This window comes from Cucurbita maxima, unplaced genomic scaffold, assembly GCF_002738345.1.
Source record: "Cucurbita maxima cultivar Rimu unplaced genomic scaffold, Cmax_1.0 Cma_Scf00014, whole genome shotgun sequence".
Taxonomy (NCBI): domain Eukaryota; kingdom Viridiplantae; phylum Streptophyta; class Magnoliopsida; order Cucurbitales; family Cucurbitaceae; genus Cucurbita; species Cucurbita maxima.
The window spans coordinates 5,123,334-5,136,728 of record NW_019272030.1 but is presented as its reverse complement, the minus strand read 5'-3'; the positions used below and the strand labels follow the sequence as shown (position 1 = coordinate 5,136,728).

Below are 13,395 nucleotides of genomic sequence, written 5' to 3'. Positions count from 1 at the left end.
TTTTTTTTTTTTTTTTTTTTTTTTTTTTTTTTTTTTTTTTTTTTTTTTTTTTTTTTTTTTTTTTTTTTTTTTTTTTTTACTATCTCATTGATCATAATTCACAAGCTTTAAGATGTGTATGAACCTGAACTTCACCCCATTCAACTAATTAGATACAGACTATTTAACTCAAGAATGGACAGAATATTATTACCGAAGAAACTTTCCGAAGTTTCATGCTTACATACCAAGTTATATGTTATAGTTTGTATACTATGGAATAATTATGTAAATACTTTATAAGCAACTTGTCCCATTCTATTTGTTTAAGGCACATATGTCCATCAATACATAACTCTAGTGAGCAAAATAAATGAATAATATAACACACTTTTCTCTTAAACCTCTCACATTCTGTTACATCACAATCAATAGGGTTTAAAAAAGAAAACAATAAGTTAAAACTTAGAAATTTGTTTCTATTTGAAATTTGTTTCTATTTGGTTTCTAAACTTTCACAACTACGAATTTAGTCCCGAAACTTGCAAAAAAAAAAAAAAAAAATTAAAATTTACTAATCTACTATTTCCAAAATTGAAAATTTAAGATTACGTTAGACATCTCTCTTATAAAACAATTAAATTTTAAAATTTTTGAATTTGTAAGGAGACTATTAGACATTTTTAAAAGTTTAGGAACTAAACAAACACAACCCCTAAGTTTAAGAACTAAACTAGTAATTTATCCAAAATAATAATAATATTTAACAAAAGAAACACTCCAGTTAGTTAATCAGATTGATTTTTTTAAAAAAATAGGAAAGATAATATGTAAGTTGATTATGAACAAGAAGCCCTATAAAATCAGTTACCATCATATCATTCTTAATAACATAACCATGCAAAGAGGTGCATAAAAAAAGCTGTACCACGTGTTTCCAGTCAAAAAACTCAACAGAAACAATCTAAAATGAAAATACCCTCGTTGCAGCTTCTCTTCTAGCATCTCTGATGCTGGCCTTATTCCATGGCTTGAAAGTAACTTACGTATATGGTATAGTGTAATGAGTACTCCAAAGTAACCCTCCACGTCTTGATACTTAATGTGTGGATGGACTGGTGGGGGTGCTTGACGAAATTTATCCCTCGAGTTCAGTAAATCACATGGGCTTAACTGGAACAAAAGGAGAACAGAAAAAAAAAAATAGTTGCTGGAAACAAGAATAACCGATGGTCATAATAATTACAAAATTTAAAACAAAATAAAATAAAATAAACCAAAATTTGTGGTCTTAAAGAATAAATAAAATAACTACAAATAGATGCCCCTAGGTTTGCTTTTTAAAACATTAGTAGAAGGATTGTTTAAGAGTTACTTTTTTATCAATCGATTGTCAAACTAATCTCTCTATTTTTTTAAAACGAGAATAAAAAAATTTCTAGGAAGCATATGAGCATATAAAGACTAGAAAAAGGATGGAATCTCTTTCTCAAATCTCTTTTTCCCCAGTTATTATCCATTTCACTATGTTAATATTTTCTTAAAGATAGTGTGTTGAATTGGTTCCTTGAATACTCTTATGCGCATCAAAAGATTTGTACCACACCGTTCTATAATCTCTGTTCTGAAGAATTCCCATTGAACAAAGTTTAGCCACAAATGGACGTATAGCTTCCAATAGCTTATTATTTATCTCAACAGCATCTTCTCCCATTGCAACCTACAAGTTTACAGATACAATATCAAATCTATAATAAAAGAACATCACTCACTTAAAGACATAATTTTTTGCATACTTGAATCAATTCTATTTTCCTGTCATGAACATATGGACTGACATCATGATCACTTTCATCCCGATATTGAAGGTTTGAAATGTGTAAGTTGTCAATGATTTGCTGAATACCCTGCTGCTTTGCTGAGTACATGTAACTGGAGATTTAGAGTATATACATAACAATCTGGAAAAGAACTCAGTAGAAACTTACATCCTGGTGTGGCAGTTAAGGCTAGTATTCTTAGTGGCACACGTACCATCATTAACTGCACATTTAAGATCATACAGGTAACTGCATAAAAAACTTGCAAGTTCAAGTAATACACTCGAAGTGAAAGATTCAACAGAAATGGAAAATCAGTACAGACTGAACAATAGACCTCACGAATTGCAACACAATAAGAGTAATTTCCAAGTGCTCGATGGGCCTCATCAATCACTAGGCAAACCAAGTATTTCACCAAACATGTGCCTGCCAAATTTTGATTTCATAATTTAAATAATGAAAGGTACATAATCAGCATTCTGCATAAGTCATACATGATCACTGATTACATGTTCTATTTTCTGTCATACATCATACAAAATGAGCTGGAAAGAAACTTAACAAAGTTTAAAAAAAAAAAAAAAAAAAAAAAAAAAAAGCTGAATGGATGATAACTAATGTGAAATTTTATATTAGTACAAGAGTTAGCACCCCTACATGATAACAAAAATCAAATTCAATGAAGAAATAGAACTCTGGTAAATAATGGATATAATTTCAAGAAAATGATCATTAAAGGTTTGCAATCAGCATAAGTTTCGTTTCTCATTCAAAAATCAGAGTATAAACTACAATATTTTAGCCTGGAACATCTCAATAGTACATTCTGGTACGTCTTTGACTAAGGATAAACAAATAAAACCAGGCATGAAACAGTGTCCTACATAAGTTTCCCCTCACAGTGAGAGTAAGAGTAATGATACAAAATTGCAATTCGCAAGTCCAACCAGTCACCACTCACAATACAAGAGGGCTAAGGATTACAAGAATCACCAGATTGAATATCCTTCTCCAGCACTTGTGGTGTAACAAAGAAAACTCTTTTACTTTTCCAAAAACATGCTCTTTTTGTAGGATTTATCAGACCTGTCATGTCAATGGTCCATTCCTGCAATAAGTTTGATTAGACAGTCTTTGAATATATGTTAATCGTTCAAATTAACAGAATAAGATATCTAGAGAAAGACCACTGATCCATCAAACCATTTTGTTGAACAACGAGTTTACCGCCGTACTTGTGGTATTCCCACAATATTATGGCATGCTTCTATCTGTTGCAAGACCAGTGGTCGAGAAGGAGCAGTAAATACTATTTTTCCTGCAAGCAATAACTAGGAAAAGATGTCAATGTCCTTTAATTCACAGATGTATCAGATAAATTCCAAAAAGAGGAGATAGAAGGATATAAACTATATCAATTTAAATCCTAGATCCTTTATAAGTGATCAAATTATACCATTTTTTAGCATTTATAACTATTTTCATTTTATTCCATTTAAAATCAACTCAAAATCCTGGTTATGGTGCTTGGCTTTGTTGTAACAAGCGGCTTGGTTTTTTGATACATTTGTTTTGTGGAGGCACCAATCCAGACTTTTCCTCTTTTCCTTTTGGTTGGTTTTGTAGGCAGCTTACTTTTGTCCTAGTATTGTTCTTTGTGGTTGGTTGGTTGGTTAGTTGTTTTGTAGCCTATTTGGTTTTTTTTTTTTTNTTTTTTTTTTTTTTTTTTTTTTTTTTTTTTTTTTTTTTTTTTTTTTTTTTTTTTTTTTTTTTTTTTTTTTTTTTTTTTTTTTTTGTGTGTGTGTGTGTGTGTGTGTGTGTGTGTGTGTGTGTGTGTGTGTGTGTGTAAATGGTTCTTGTAATCTTTTTTTTTTTGGTTCCTTTTTCTAGTTGTTGTGGGTTCTTTTCAGCATTTTTCTATTGCTCCCTTTTAAGGTAAGTTGTATCCATTAACTTTTTCTCCCCTTTCATATATGAATGAAAAGTTTGTTTCTTATTTTCTAAACAAAATTAACTCAAAATCAACTAAATTAAATTATTCTTCACTCAAAACCCTACCAAAGTAAAAAAGAAAATTTTTCACTTAATTCTTCCTAAGAAAGTAGTGAAAATCGAGGAAGACTTAAAGAAGAAAAACCACTCATATAATGAAAAGTCACCTACTATTCATTTGCTTCATGCATTTCTTTCTAATATAATGTAAATCTCTACATTTACATTAATGCATTGCAGTTTAAAACGATTTTAAAGAAGTCTTATACATTTGTAAATTAATGCATTGACAGTTTAAAATGGAATCTTAAAGAAGAGTCTAAATTAATTCACTTATGAAAGTCAATTATTAATTTAAAGTTTTAAAAGTTCATGGGTATAAATTGAATTTTTTTTCCCTTTATTATTGATGTTATTATCAAAAGAATTGAGGTGTCAAACACGCCTAAATGGAGTTGTCAAAGGACTTTCCCATTATTTTTATCATTATGATTAGGCAAAATATCAATTTATACACTTCTAAACTTCGCAAATTGAATTAATTAAAAACTTAAACTAACAATTATATCAACCAAAATCCTAAACTTTCATGAGTGAATAATTTTAACCCTTTGTTACTTTTCTATTTGAAAACGTTTAATTCATAATTCTCACACGTGTGTAAACGCATGCTTGATTCCAACACCACATGCTTGATTCTAACAAATTGAATTAACTAAAAACTTAAACTAACAATCATATCAAATTCATAACTCTCACAATTATTAATTTTGAGTTTTAATTGATCAACCATACAAAGTTTGGGAGTATAAATTGTTTTTCCCTTATAGTTATTTCAACAAAACTCACAAAAATTACACGTTTTCGATGTTATTTTATATTAAGATCTTCGGAGTTACTATTTTCACAATAGTCCTAGAGTTACATCAATGGTTAATGCATCTTATTTTTCGAATTACAGGAAAGAAATAAAGAAGGGAACGACAGACCCTCCTTTTGTTTAGAGCTTTGAGACACTCTTATTTAATAGTTTCGAGGATGGTTTGTTAGTTTTCTAAGAGCACTACTTTAGTGGCAAAAAGGAAACTTCGCAAGAAGAAGAAACTACAAATTTCGATCCTTCCAACCAATAGTGGGACTAACAAAAATTAAAAGAAACCTTAGGGATCGAACCTACATGTTATTGAAACTTTGATCAAGTTGGCCACTGGACATTACAATTGAGATTATATAACTTTAACAATCAATAAGATGGTAAAAGTTTTCTCTTACCCTCAGGAAACCATCTGAAGTAGTTATACATAACAACTGCAGCAATGAGAGTCTTTCCAAGTCCTGTAGGCAATGCCACCAACGTATTTGAAAATAGTGCTGTCTTGGTAATAGCCAGCTGATAATCCCGAAGAGGAACATTAACTACATAATTCAACTGACATCATATCAGATTAGAATTCTTTTGATATCTAACTTCTAAGAATATAAATAATCCACCCAGCAATCAAATACGCAAAATACTGTATCATAATACCAAACAAATCTCCTTATCTACTGACTTCATGAAACCTATAGCCTACATGTCGAACAGTGAACTCCAAAAATTTGAGGAATATGTTGGCATATGAAATGCAAGAAAAGTATGCCAAAAACTAGATGGTTTGAGGCGGTAAGTAGGACTCGTTGCATTCCAAAATGAAAATCCAACTCTTGTAGTAAAACACGACACCTGAAGAAGCTTGTAGTTGATCTAACCAATAAGTCGACATTTTTAAGGTCTTGCTTGTATTTTACATGTTCATATCACGAGGGATAAGTGAAGAGTGTAAGGTATATGGATTATGTGATCCACTTTCACAGAGGCTCATAATGAGAACAGAAGAGGTGTGTTTTCCGAAGAACAAAATTGTGGGAATAGGGAAGAAAGCTATGAGGAAACAATTTTAGCTAATTTGATCGGAAGGAGAGTGATAAATAAATAAAAACAGAGGAAAGTAATATAGAAGATACTGAATCCATTAATGAAGAATCACCTATTTATAATGCCAGCAAAACTAAAAGAACACCATTTTGGATAAGAGATTTTGGAAGTGAAGAACATCCTTAAAGGAAGAAGATGCTGCTGCTTCATGCATATCTATATTAGCAAGTGGTGAACCAATCTCATTTGGGGATACTTTGAAATTGAAAAATGGAAAAATGCGATGAATGCCAATATAGGATCCATGGGAAAAAAAAATATGTGGGAACTAACAAATTTGCCTGCTGAATGAAAAAATAAAATTGAAGTTAAATGGGTCAATAAAACTAAACTATCGTGGAGAAGTATAAAGAAACCACGCTATGTTAATACTTAATAGATCAGAACATACTCCAAAAGATGGGTATATACTTGTAGCTTGATTGAGTATTACTTCAAACGAAAGTATCTCTTGCGGCTCTAGAGAATAGAAAGTTTTTCAGCTCAACATAAGATTGGCGTGCTTGGATCATAAAACAAGTGGAGAGGACTTCGTACAACAACCTCCCAAATATGAACAAAAAGTAACGGAGTAGGAATATAAATTGCGGGGAAATGTATGGATCCAAACAAACACCTCGACCTAAACATTGATACATAGCAAATCAAGTCTTACTTCATGAGAGGAGGTTTAAAAAATTTGTTCATCAAAATTAGAAAAGCGTGTAAGACCTTGAGGGTGGGTATTGATATTAATGACTTTATACTTGCTGGAAAATGACGAGCTTATGTTCACTGAATTAAAGAAAACCAATATCCATTATGCTCCTTGAATTTGACGTACTGGGAAAATAAGATATAATCTAAGCATTGAAGGAAAATGGAAGTTTTAGCGGCCAGAAAAAAATATATGTGCGACAGCAGGTGCTGGAGAGGTTTACAATGAACTAGTTCACAAACCTATGGTCTTCAAGTTTATGAAGTGGAAATAGATAGTATTTTCTACACGCGTATTGCCCAAATGAATCCGTGGATAAAAAACCCAAAACAAGAAGAATCAAAATTAGTTTGGAGTTGAGAGACGACCTGGATATATCCAAGTCTTAGCTGCCTCCTGATCAATGTCAACAAGACAAACCGAGTCTTCAACAAGGGCGCGATCTTTAACCGGTTCTTCGACTTCCGGTGTTTTCTTTTGAGACTTAGCATTCGGATTTGTGATAAATCTATGAAGTGTAGACTGTCGAGAAGTCCCGCGTTTTTCATTCTCCTCGGGAGATGGAAAAGAAGCTGGGTTTTCTGCAGAGGCGTCGGGAGATGCAAGAAGGGAAGGATGAAGTGAACGTGATGAAGCAGAGTGAATTCCTGATAGGCAGGCTACGTCAATTTCCTTGACGGCTGCTTCCCAGTCGAAATCCTGAAAAGGGAAAGGGAGATATGGATCAAAGGATTTCGATATGGGGTAAGTTAAGGAGAAAGAGGAAGGACACATTTACGTCGTCATCGTCAACAATAAATTTTCGATTACTTGTGGATGCCATCGGACGCAATAAACGCCGAAGAACATAGAACAGAGGAAAGCCGAAGGAACCAGAGGGCGCGAGCAGCGAGAGATGAACCAATGGCGGCAAAACTTTAAACGAAAATAGGGAGAAGAAAATTCTACGGATGTTTTTACAAAGTTTTTTTTTTCCAAATTAATAAATATAATATAACTTTCCAAACAAAATTAAAAATACTCTTAACTTCAAAAATAAAAAATATAACTTTTAATGTTTTAGACTAAATTTTGTGTTTCGAAAAAATTAAACTCAACTTAACTGAAATTATTTTAATTTGATTTCGGTAATCTTCGGGTCATAGGTTATATGAACCAAGATATTGAATTTTTTTTTTTCCAAAAAGTGAAAATAGGAGGTAGTCCAGTAACCTACCGAACATGATTCGGTAAAGAAAAAACACGGATAAGAGGCTCGGCCCATATACGTGTTTCGTGTCCAGATTATCGGCCGACCCAGAATACGCACATCTATATCCTCCATAACAGCTTCTCACTTAGCTCAGCTCAGTCTCGGTTTTGGTTTTGAAGCCGTTATTTGGCATACTATTCCCGGCAAAAAAAGAAAGAAAAAAAGCCCTAATCTATTCTTTCCCTTGCCTTCCTCTGTGGTTGAATTTTGCGCTCCAACCTGCCCAGCATGTCTACACTCGAAATCGAAGCTAGAGAGTACGTTTTCTTTTTCCTTCCTCTCTTCGCGGTTTCTTAGTTCGATCTCTCATTGGTTACCCAGAAATTTCAATGATTGAACTGGGAGTAACGACTTACTCTATGTGCTAAATTTTTGAGTTTGATGTACTCTATATTGATTTCTATATTTTGATTCTTCTTTTCGTGGTGTTTTCAAACTGCTTGCATCGCGTACTAGTATTCATTTTCATATTTGTACACTCCTAGTTTCGTAAGTTTTCCAAGGTTCTTCATTTTTCATATTTCTAGTGACGTTCTTTATCCAGTTCATATTTAAAGAATTGAAGAATATCGGCATTCTTTGGGTTAAAAGTAAGAATGACTTTTTCGCTATTATTGCACGTATACATATTCGTCAGTTGCTCTTACCGCTTGCTAACCAATTTGCATACGTTTTTAATTGTACTGTTACTGCGTTTCCGATGATTTACAGACAAGAGTTGTATTTACTCAATTTACTGTAGGGTGTTATCTCAAAGTTGTCAGTCATATGTTCCATGTCGACCTCGATTATTGATCATAATGCTGGCTTATTCCGTCTCTCCCGTTCTCTACTGGAGACATGTCGTTTATTTTTAATGCGTGATTAGATCTGATAATCTTTTTTATCATTTTCCTGGAAGAGGAAAAATTTCTGATATGCTTTCCTTTCAGTGTCATCAAGATCGTGCTACAGTTTTGTAAAGAAAATTCATTGCACCAAACATTTCAGACGTTACAAAATGAGTGTCAGGTTTCTTTGAATACCGTAGACAGCATTGAAACTTTTGTTGCCGATGTAAACTCTGGACGGTGGGATGCTATATTGCCTCAAGTGTCTCAACTTAAGCTTCCAAGAAATATATTGGAGGACTTATATGAACAGGTAAAGTTAAACAAACTGTACAGTTATTCAAATATTGCATCAATCATTTCTAATTAATCTAATATATTATCCTTTATGGAAAGTTGTTAGAAATTTTTTACTTGGAAAATGCCTTGAGAAGGATTTTCCTGTATAGATAGATTTTAGTATCTTCAAGCATGTAGTGGGTTGAGAATTTAGATGGAAGGGTTGACAAATGGCTTAGTGGCAACATTATAGAGCACGGGGTTCTAGAAAATATCTGGAACTTAAAATTCGTTGAAAGAGGGCCCTATAGCAGCATTTAGAGTTGTAAGCTTATTGGAGGTTGGGCTAAAATCATCTACTACACTATTCAATGAGTTCTCTTGTAGACATAATTATGTTTTATCTTCCATCTGATTTTTTATTAATTATTTTTATAAGAAACAAAGATGATTCACTTTTGACGAGATATTGTGGAATTTCCACTCTTCTGCGTCTTTTTCTTGTTGGTACATTCTTTATTATATTATCAAATGAAGGTTGTAGACTTTCAACCAAGAAAACCTTTCCTTGGAATCTAGAAAGGTAATTACCCAAAATATTAATATCGTTGTTTGGACAGCTTCATTGCCTCTAGGTCAGAAAGATTTTAGAAAAAGCCCCCCTCCATGCCTCAAGTCCATCACGTTCTCCTCTTTGTTTGCACAAAGAAATTTGTTTTAGTCGGATTTTGAGAACACATTTTCACAAAGGCAGTTGTGTTTTATTTTTGTTGTACGTGGTTGGACTTTTAGTCTCTTCCTCCTTGATTTGAAACCAGAATACAATTGATGGAAATAATTTATAAAAGTCAATTAAGAGGATAAAATGCCAGCGGAACAGTTCCACCTAGTAAACAGACAAGCAAAGAAAGAATGAAATCCCAAATTCCACATTCTGAGGTCAATAGTAAGTGCCCCCCCTTCCTCTGGTTCACAACCTTTTTAATACATAAGATTGGTGGTTAGTATTAAACCCTATAAAATTTTGTTAGAACAGTATATTCTGTACTTTTATTGTTTGATTGCATTTGTCCTAAGAAAGTTCTACAGGTTTAGCAATCTTGATACACTTCAGATTTTGTAACTACCGTCTTGTAATTCTTTTTCCAGATTGTATTAGAAATGATTGAGCTTCGTGAGTTGGATACTGCTCGTGCTATTTTGAGGCAGACTCAAGTGATGGGTGTCATGAAGCAGGAGCAACCTGAGAGATACTTGCGACTTGAGCATCTATTAGTCCGAACATACTTTGATCCGAACGAGGTAAGGATTGATTCATAAATTGAAATGACCTTTTCTAATGCAGGTTTTCATTTATTTATTTTGTAAGAAAAAAAATTCTATTGATGTATGAAATTACAAAAGTTGGGGGAAACTCATATCCAAATTGGATAAAAGGGAAAGGATACTGTAGTAGTGGAAAAAAGGGAGATCATAGATACCAAGTAATGACCAAAAAGACAATAGCATTAAATCCTTATCTTTAAATATCCTTTGGTTCCTTTCTTGTCAAGTAAGCCAAATAAAAGTCCTCACAAAATGCTTCCTGATGAGCTCCTTCTCCTGTTTGATGTGATGTCCCAAAAAAAACATAGGAGAGAAGGAACACTGGGCAATTGGGAGTGCTGCTGACCATCCAAGTAGAAAAGATAACTCACCAAAATCTTGTTGCATATTCAAAAGCTACAAAAAATGACTTTAAGATTTGGAACAATTCTGGAATGACACAACGATGAGGAGAAATGTTCATATACGGCATCCTACGTTGGAGTTTGTCGTTTCGTGGCTAAGCTCCCAAAGGAAGAATTTCAATCCCTTTGGTCAGTGATCATCATAAGTGAAGCACATTCTTTGATTTCTGCTTCAATTCGGTATCTCCTCAGCCATAATATCAGTTTATCCACCTTGGCCAATTTAGTTTCTTGGAGGATGACAATGGTTAAATTTTGTTTGATGAAATGAGGCTTTTTAACAAAAGCTCTTTTCTCCCTTATCTTGAACCTCTTACATTCCATGAAATAATGATCAAAGAGGACCAATCTACCAACCCATTGTGATAGAGGATGATGGTTTATCATAATTGATGGAAGATGTAAGCCCTATTAATTCTTGGAGTCCTTTTGTCTTGTTTCTCAAGGATTGAGTCTTCTGGAAGGATTTGGTAGGTCGAGGCTATGCCTAGACCTATAGTTTTTAGCCAAGGGAGTTGCACTATAAGGACTAAAAGCTTCAAGCAACCGTTTGTTTATTGGGTTCTGTACAACTTTAATTGGCTTGTAGATCCCAACCATTCATCAAAAGCTTCCTCATCGTTAGCTCATGGTCATTAGTTTCTTAGGTTTAATAAATGAGGAGTTCTATTCTCTATTTTATATGTTGTTTATGTGAAAAATCATAATGTTATTTTTTTATGAAGCCAACTTCCATGGGGAAGAAATGAAAGAATAGACATAGGGATCTTGGGGTGGTTTCTCCGTCTTCTCAAAATTTCTCATTTAATTTTGCAGAGATCAAGATTAGTTTTTTTTTTTTCTTTAAATAATTTGATCAATAAAAGAAATAGTTTCTTAGGTTTAATGAATGAGGATTTCTATTCTCTATTTTATATGTTGTGTATGTGAATAATCATAATGTTATTTTTTTATGAAGCCAACTTTCATGGAGAAGAAATGAAAGAATAGAAATAGGGATCTCACGGGGCGGGGCGACTTCTCCGCCTTCTCAGAATTTCTCGTTTGATTTTGCAGGGATCAAGTTTAGTTTAGTTTAGTTTAGTTTATTTCTTTAAATATTGATCAATAAAATAAATTAGTTTGGAAAATCTTCATTTTGATGGTTAATTTCCAATGAGAAATCCATTCAAATAGAAAATCTTGATATGCTAATAAAAATAAAATAATATTTCATAAACATTTAAATCTGCGGTATCTTGTATATAAATGGAACAGGGACAAGGAATGCTCTCATTTAGCTAACGTAAAAAAATTTATTCTCACTTCCTCTCCCATCCCCCAACCTTATAGGGGCGGGTCCTTGCAGGGAAAAAAACATCCCTAAATATACAAGGACAATAAGGTTAGCCTAGAACAAAAGGAGCCAAAAACAAGGAGTAAAAACTATCAAGGTACACAATTACAAAAATGAACTTCATCTCAAAAGAACGAGAGATTTGTAATCACAAAAGTCCTTATTAACCAAGGCCCAAACCTCCTCCAAGAGCTGTCCCCATCTCTAAAGACCCTCCTATCTTTTTCCAGAAAAAATGTTTGAAATTGACACCCACGTGTGTCCATGCTAATATAACTCATTCAAATTTGTACTGCATGGGTCTGCTCAAATGTGTTAAATGCTTTATTGAGTGTTAAATTTTTGTTTCTCTACACCTCGGGTTAATTTGTTATCTATAAGTCAATCCTGGAAATGTTTCCCTATTTAATAAAGGGGGCTAGATAGTTAGGGGCTATGCTTCACACACACACACACACACACAATTGAGATGGTTCGTTTTATGCTTAAGACGTTAATTAGTTATTATGACAGGCTTATCAAGATTCAACAAAAGAGAAATGCCGAGCGCAAATTGCACAAGGTTTTCAACTTCACCCATATTTCATTTCTTCATCTTCTGGGTGCCCTTAATCTTGTCATGCTCAAGAATTCAATGATTTCACTTAATTATCGGTAAAGTAAAATTTGATGACACATGGATAATAATAGTGTCATGTACAATCAAATCCTAATGGCCCATGTTAGTTTCATATATACACAGAAAGTACTGTTGATTTTCCAAAATTAAGAAGTTGAATGGGAAATATTACTCACTAACTGATACTTTATTGAACCACTTTAAAGAATAGAAGATTAGTGACAACATCTGGTGGCATTAAACATTCTTTTACCTATTGTGGGGCTTCTTGGTAAGACTAATTGGGATTTTCCCCTTCGAGCCTTTAGTATTTTCTAGTAAATACTGTTCCATTCATTCTTTTATTAGATTTTAAAAATGCTAGCTGTTCTTGTAACCTTTTATCTCTTCCTCTAGGATAGGTTTTTCATCAAGGACTCAATCAAAGTTTCATTTTTAAGACATGAGAAGATCTAAGGAACAGGTTCCATGTATTATATCAGAAAAAATGGGTAAAATTTGGATATTTTTTTCTATTTTAAATTGTTGGATGTATGTTGAGTTTTTATGTCATTTTTGGTTGCTCATACACGAGTACTTGTGTAACTGCTGCTGAATGTGTGTTGGTTATGTTCCTATTTGCATTTTACAGCCCTTGCAGCTGAAGTTACTGTGGTTGCACCTTCTCGATTAATGGCTTTAATTGGCCAGTCTCTAAAATGGCAACAACACCAAGGTAATATGAAGTTGTGTTATACTTTAGACACTAATAACCATTTTGCTAGATTCCATGACAGCTCAGTTTTCCCCTAAAATAAGGTTCCATGAAAAGATGGTAAAAAATCTCGCTATTTTGGTAATTGATACCTTAGTATACCCTCCCCCCCCCCCCCCCCCCCCCCCC

The 13,395-nt window shown here is 33.3% G+C and overlaps 2 protein-coding genes across 9 annotated transcripts in view; one reads left to right on the top strand and one right to left on the bottom strand.

Annotated features, from left to right (window-relative positions):
• The window catches only part of LOC111489325 (DEAD-box ATP-dependent RNA helicase FANCM), a 16,342-nt gene extending 8,947 nt beyond the window's left edge, over positions 1–7,395 (bottom strand). For 3 of the 8 annotated variants that reach the window (XM_023137479.1, XM_023137480.1, XM_023137481.1), the window contains exons 1-10: positions 7,245–7,395; positions 6,835–7,165; positions 5,067–5,210; positions 3,038–3,120; positions 2,796–2,910; positions 2,137–2,228; positions 1,968–2,022; positions 1,776–1,897; positions 1,586–1,699; positions 959–1,152 (exon numbers count right to left, since the gene is read on the bottom strand). In XM_023137479.1, the coding sequence (XP_022993247.1) occupies positions 959–1,152; positions 1,586–1,699; positions 1,776–1,897; positions 1,968–2,022; positions 2,137–2,228; positions 2,796–2,910; positions 3,038–3,120; positions 5,067–5,210; positions 6,835–7,165; positions 7,245–7,289 (1,295 nt within the window). In that variant the 5' untranslated portion in view covers positions 7,290–7,395. The other 5 variants (XM_023137484.1, XM_023137486.1, XM_023137482.1 and 2 more) reach the window with 5 other exon arrangements.
• A 392-nt stretch (positions 7,396–7,787) lies between these two features.
• Positions 7,788–13,395, top strand: part of LOC111489200 (suppressor of mec-8 and unc-52 protein homolog 1-like) — a 13,667-nt gene continuing 8,059 nt past the window's right edge. The window contains exons 1-5 of the mRNA XM_023137309.1: positions 7,788–7,975; positions 8,651–8,861; positions 9,977–10,129; positions 12,407–12,455; positions 13,144–13,227. Coding sequence (XP_022993077.1) covers positions 7,947–7,975; positions 8,651–8,861; positions 9,977–10,129; positions 12,407–12,455; positions 13,144–13,227 — 526 coding nt within the window. The 5' untranslated portion in view covers positions 7,788–7,946. The remainder of the gene's footprint in view (positions 7,976–8,650; positions 8,862–9,976; positions 10,130–12,406; positions 12,456–13,143; positions 13,228–13,395) is intronic.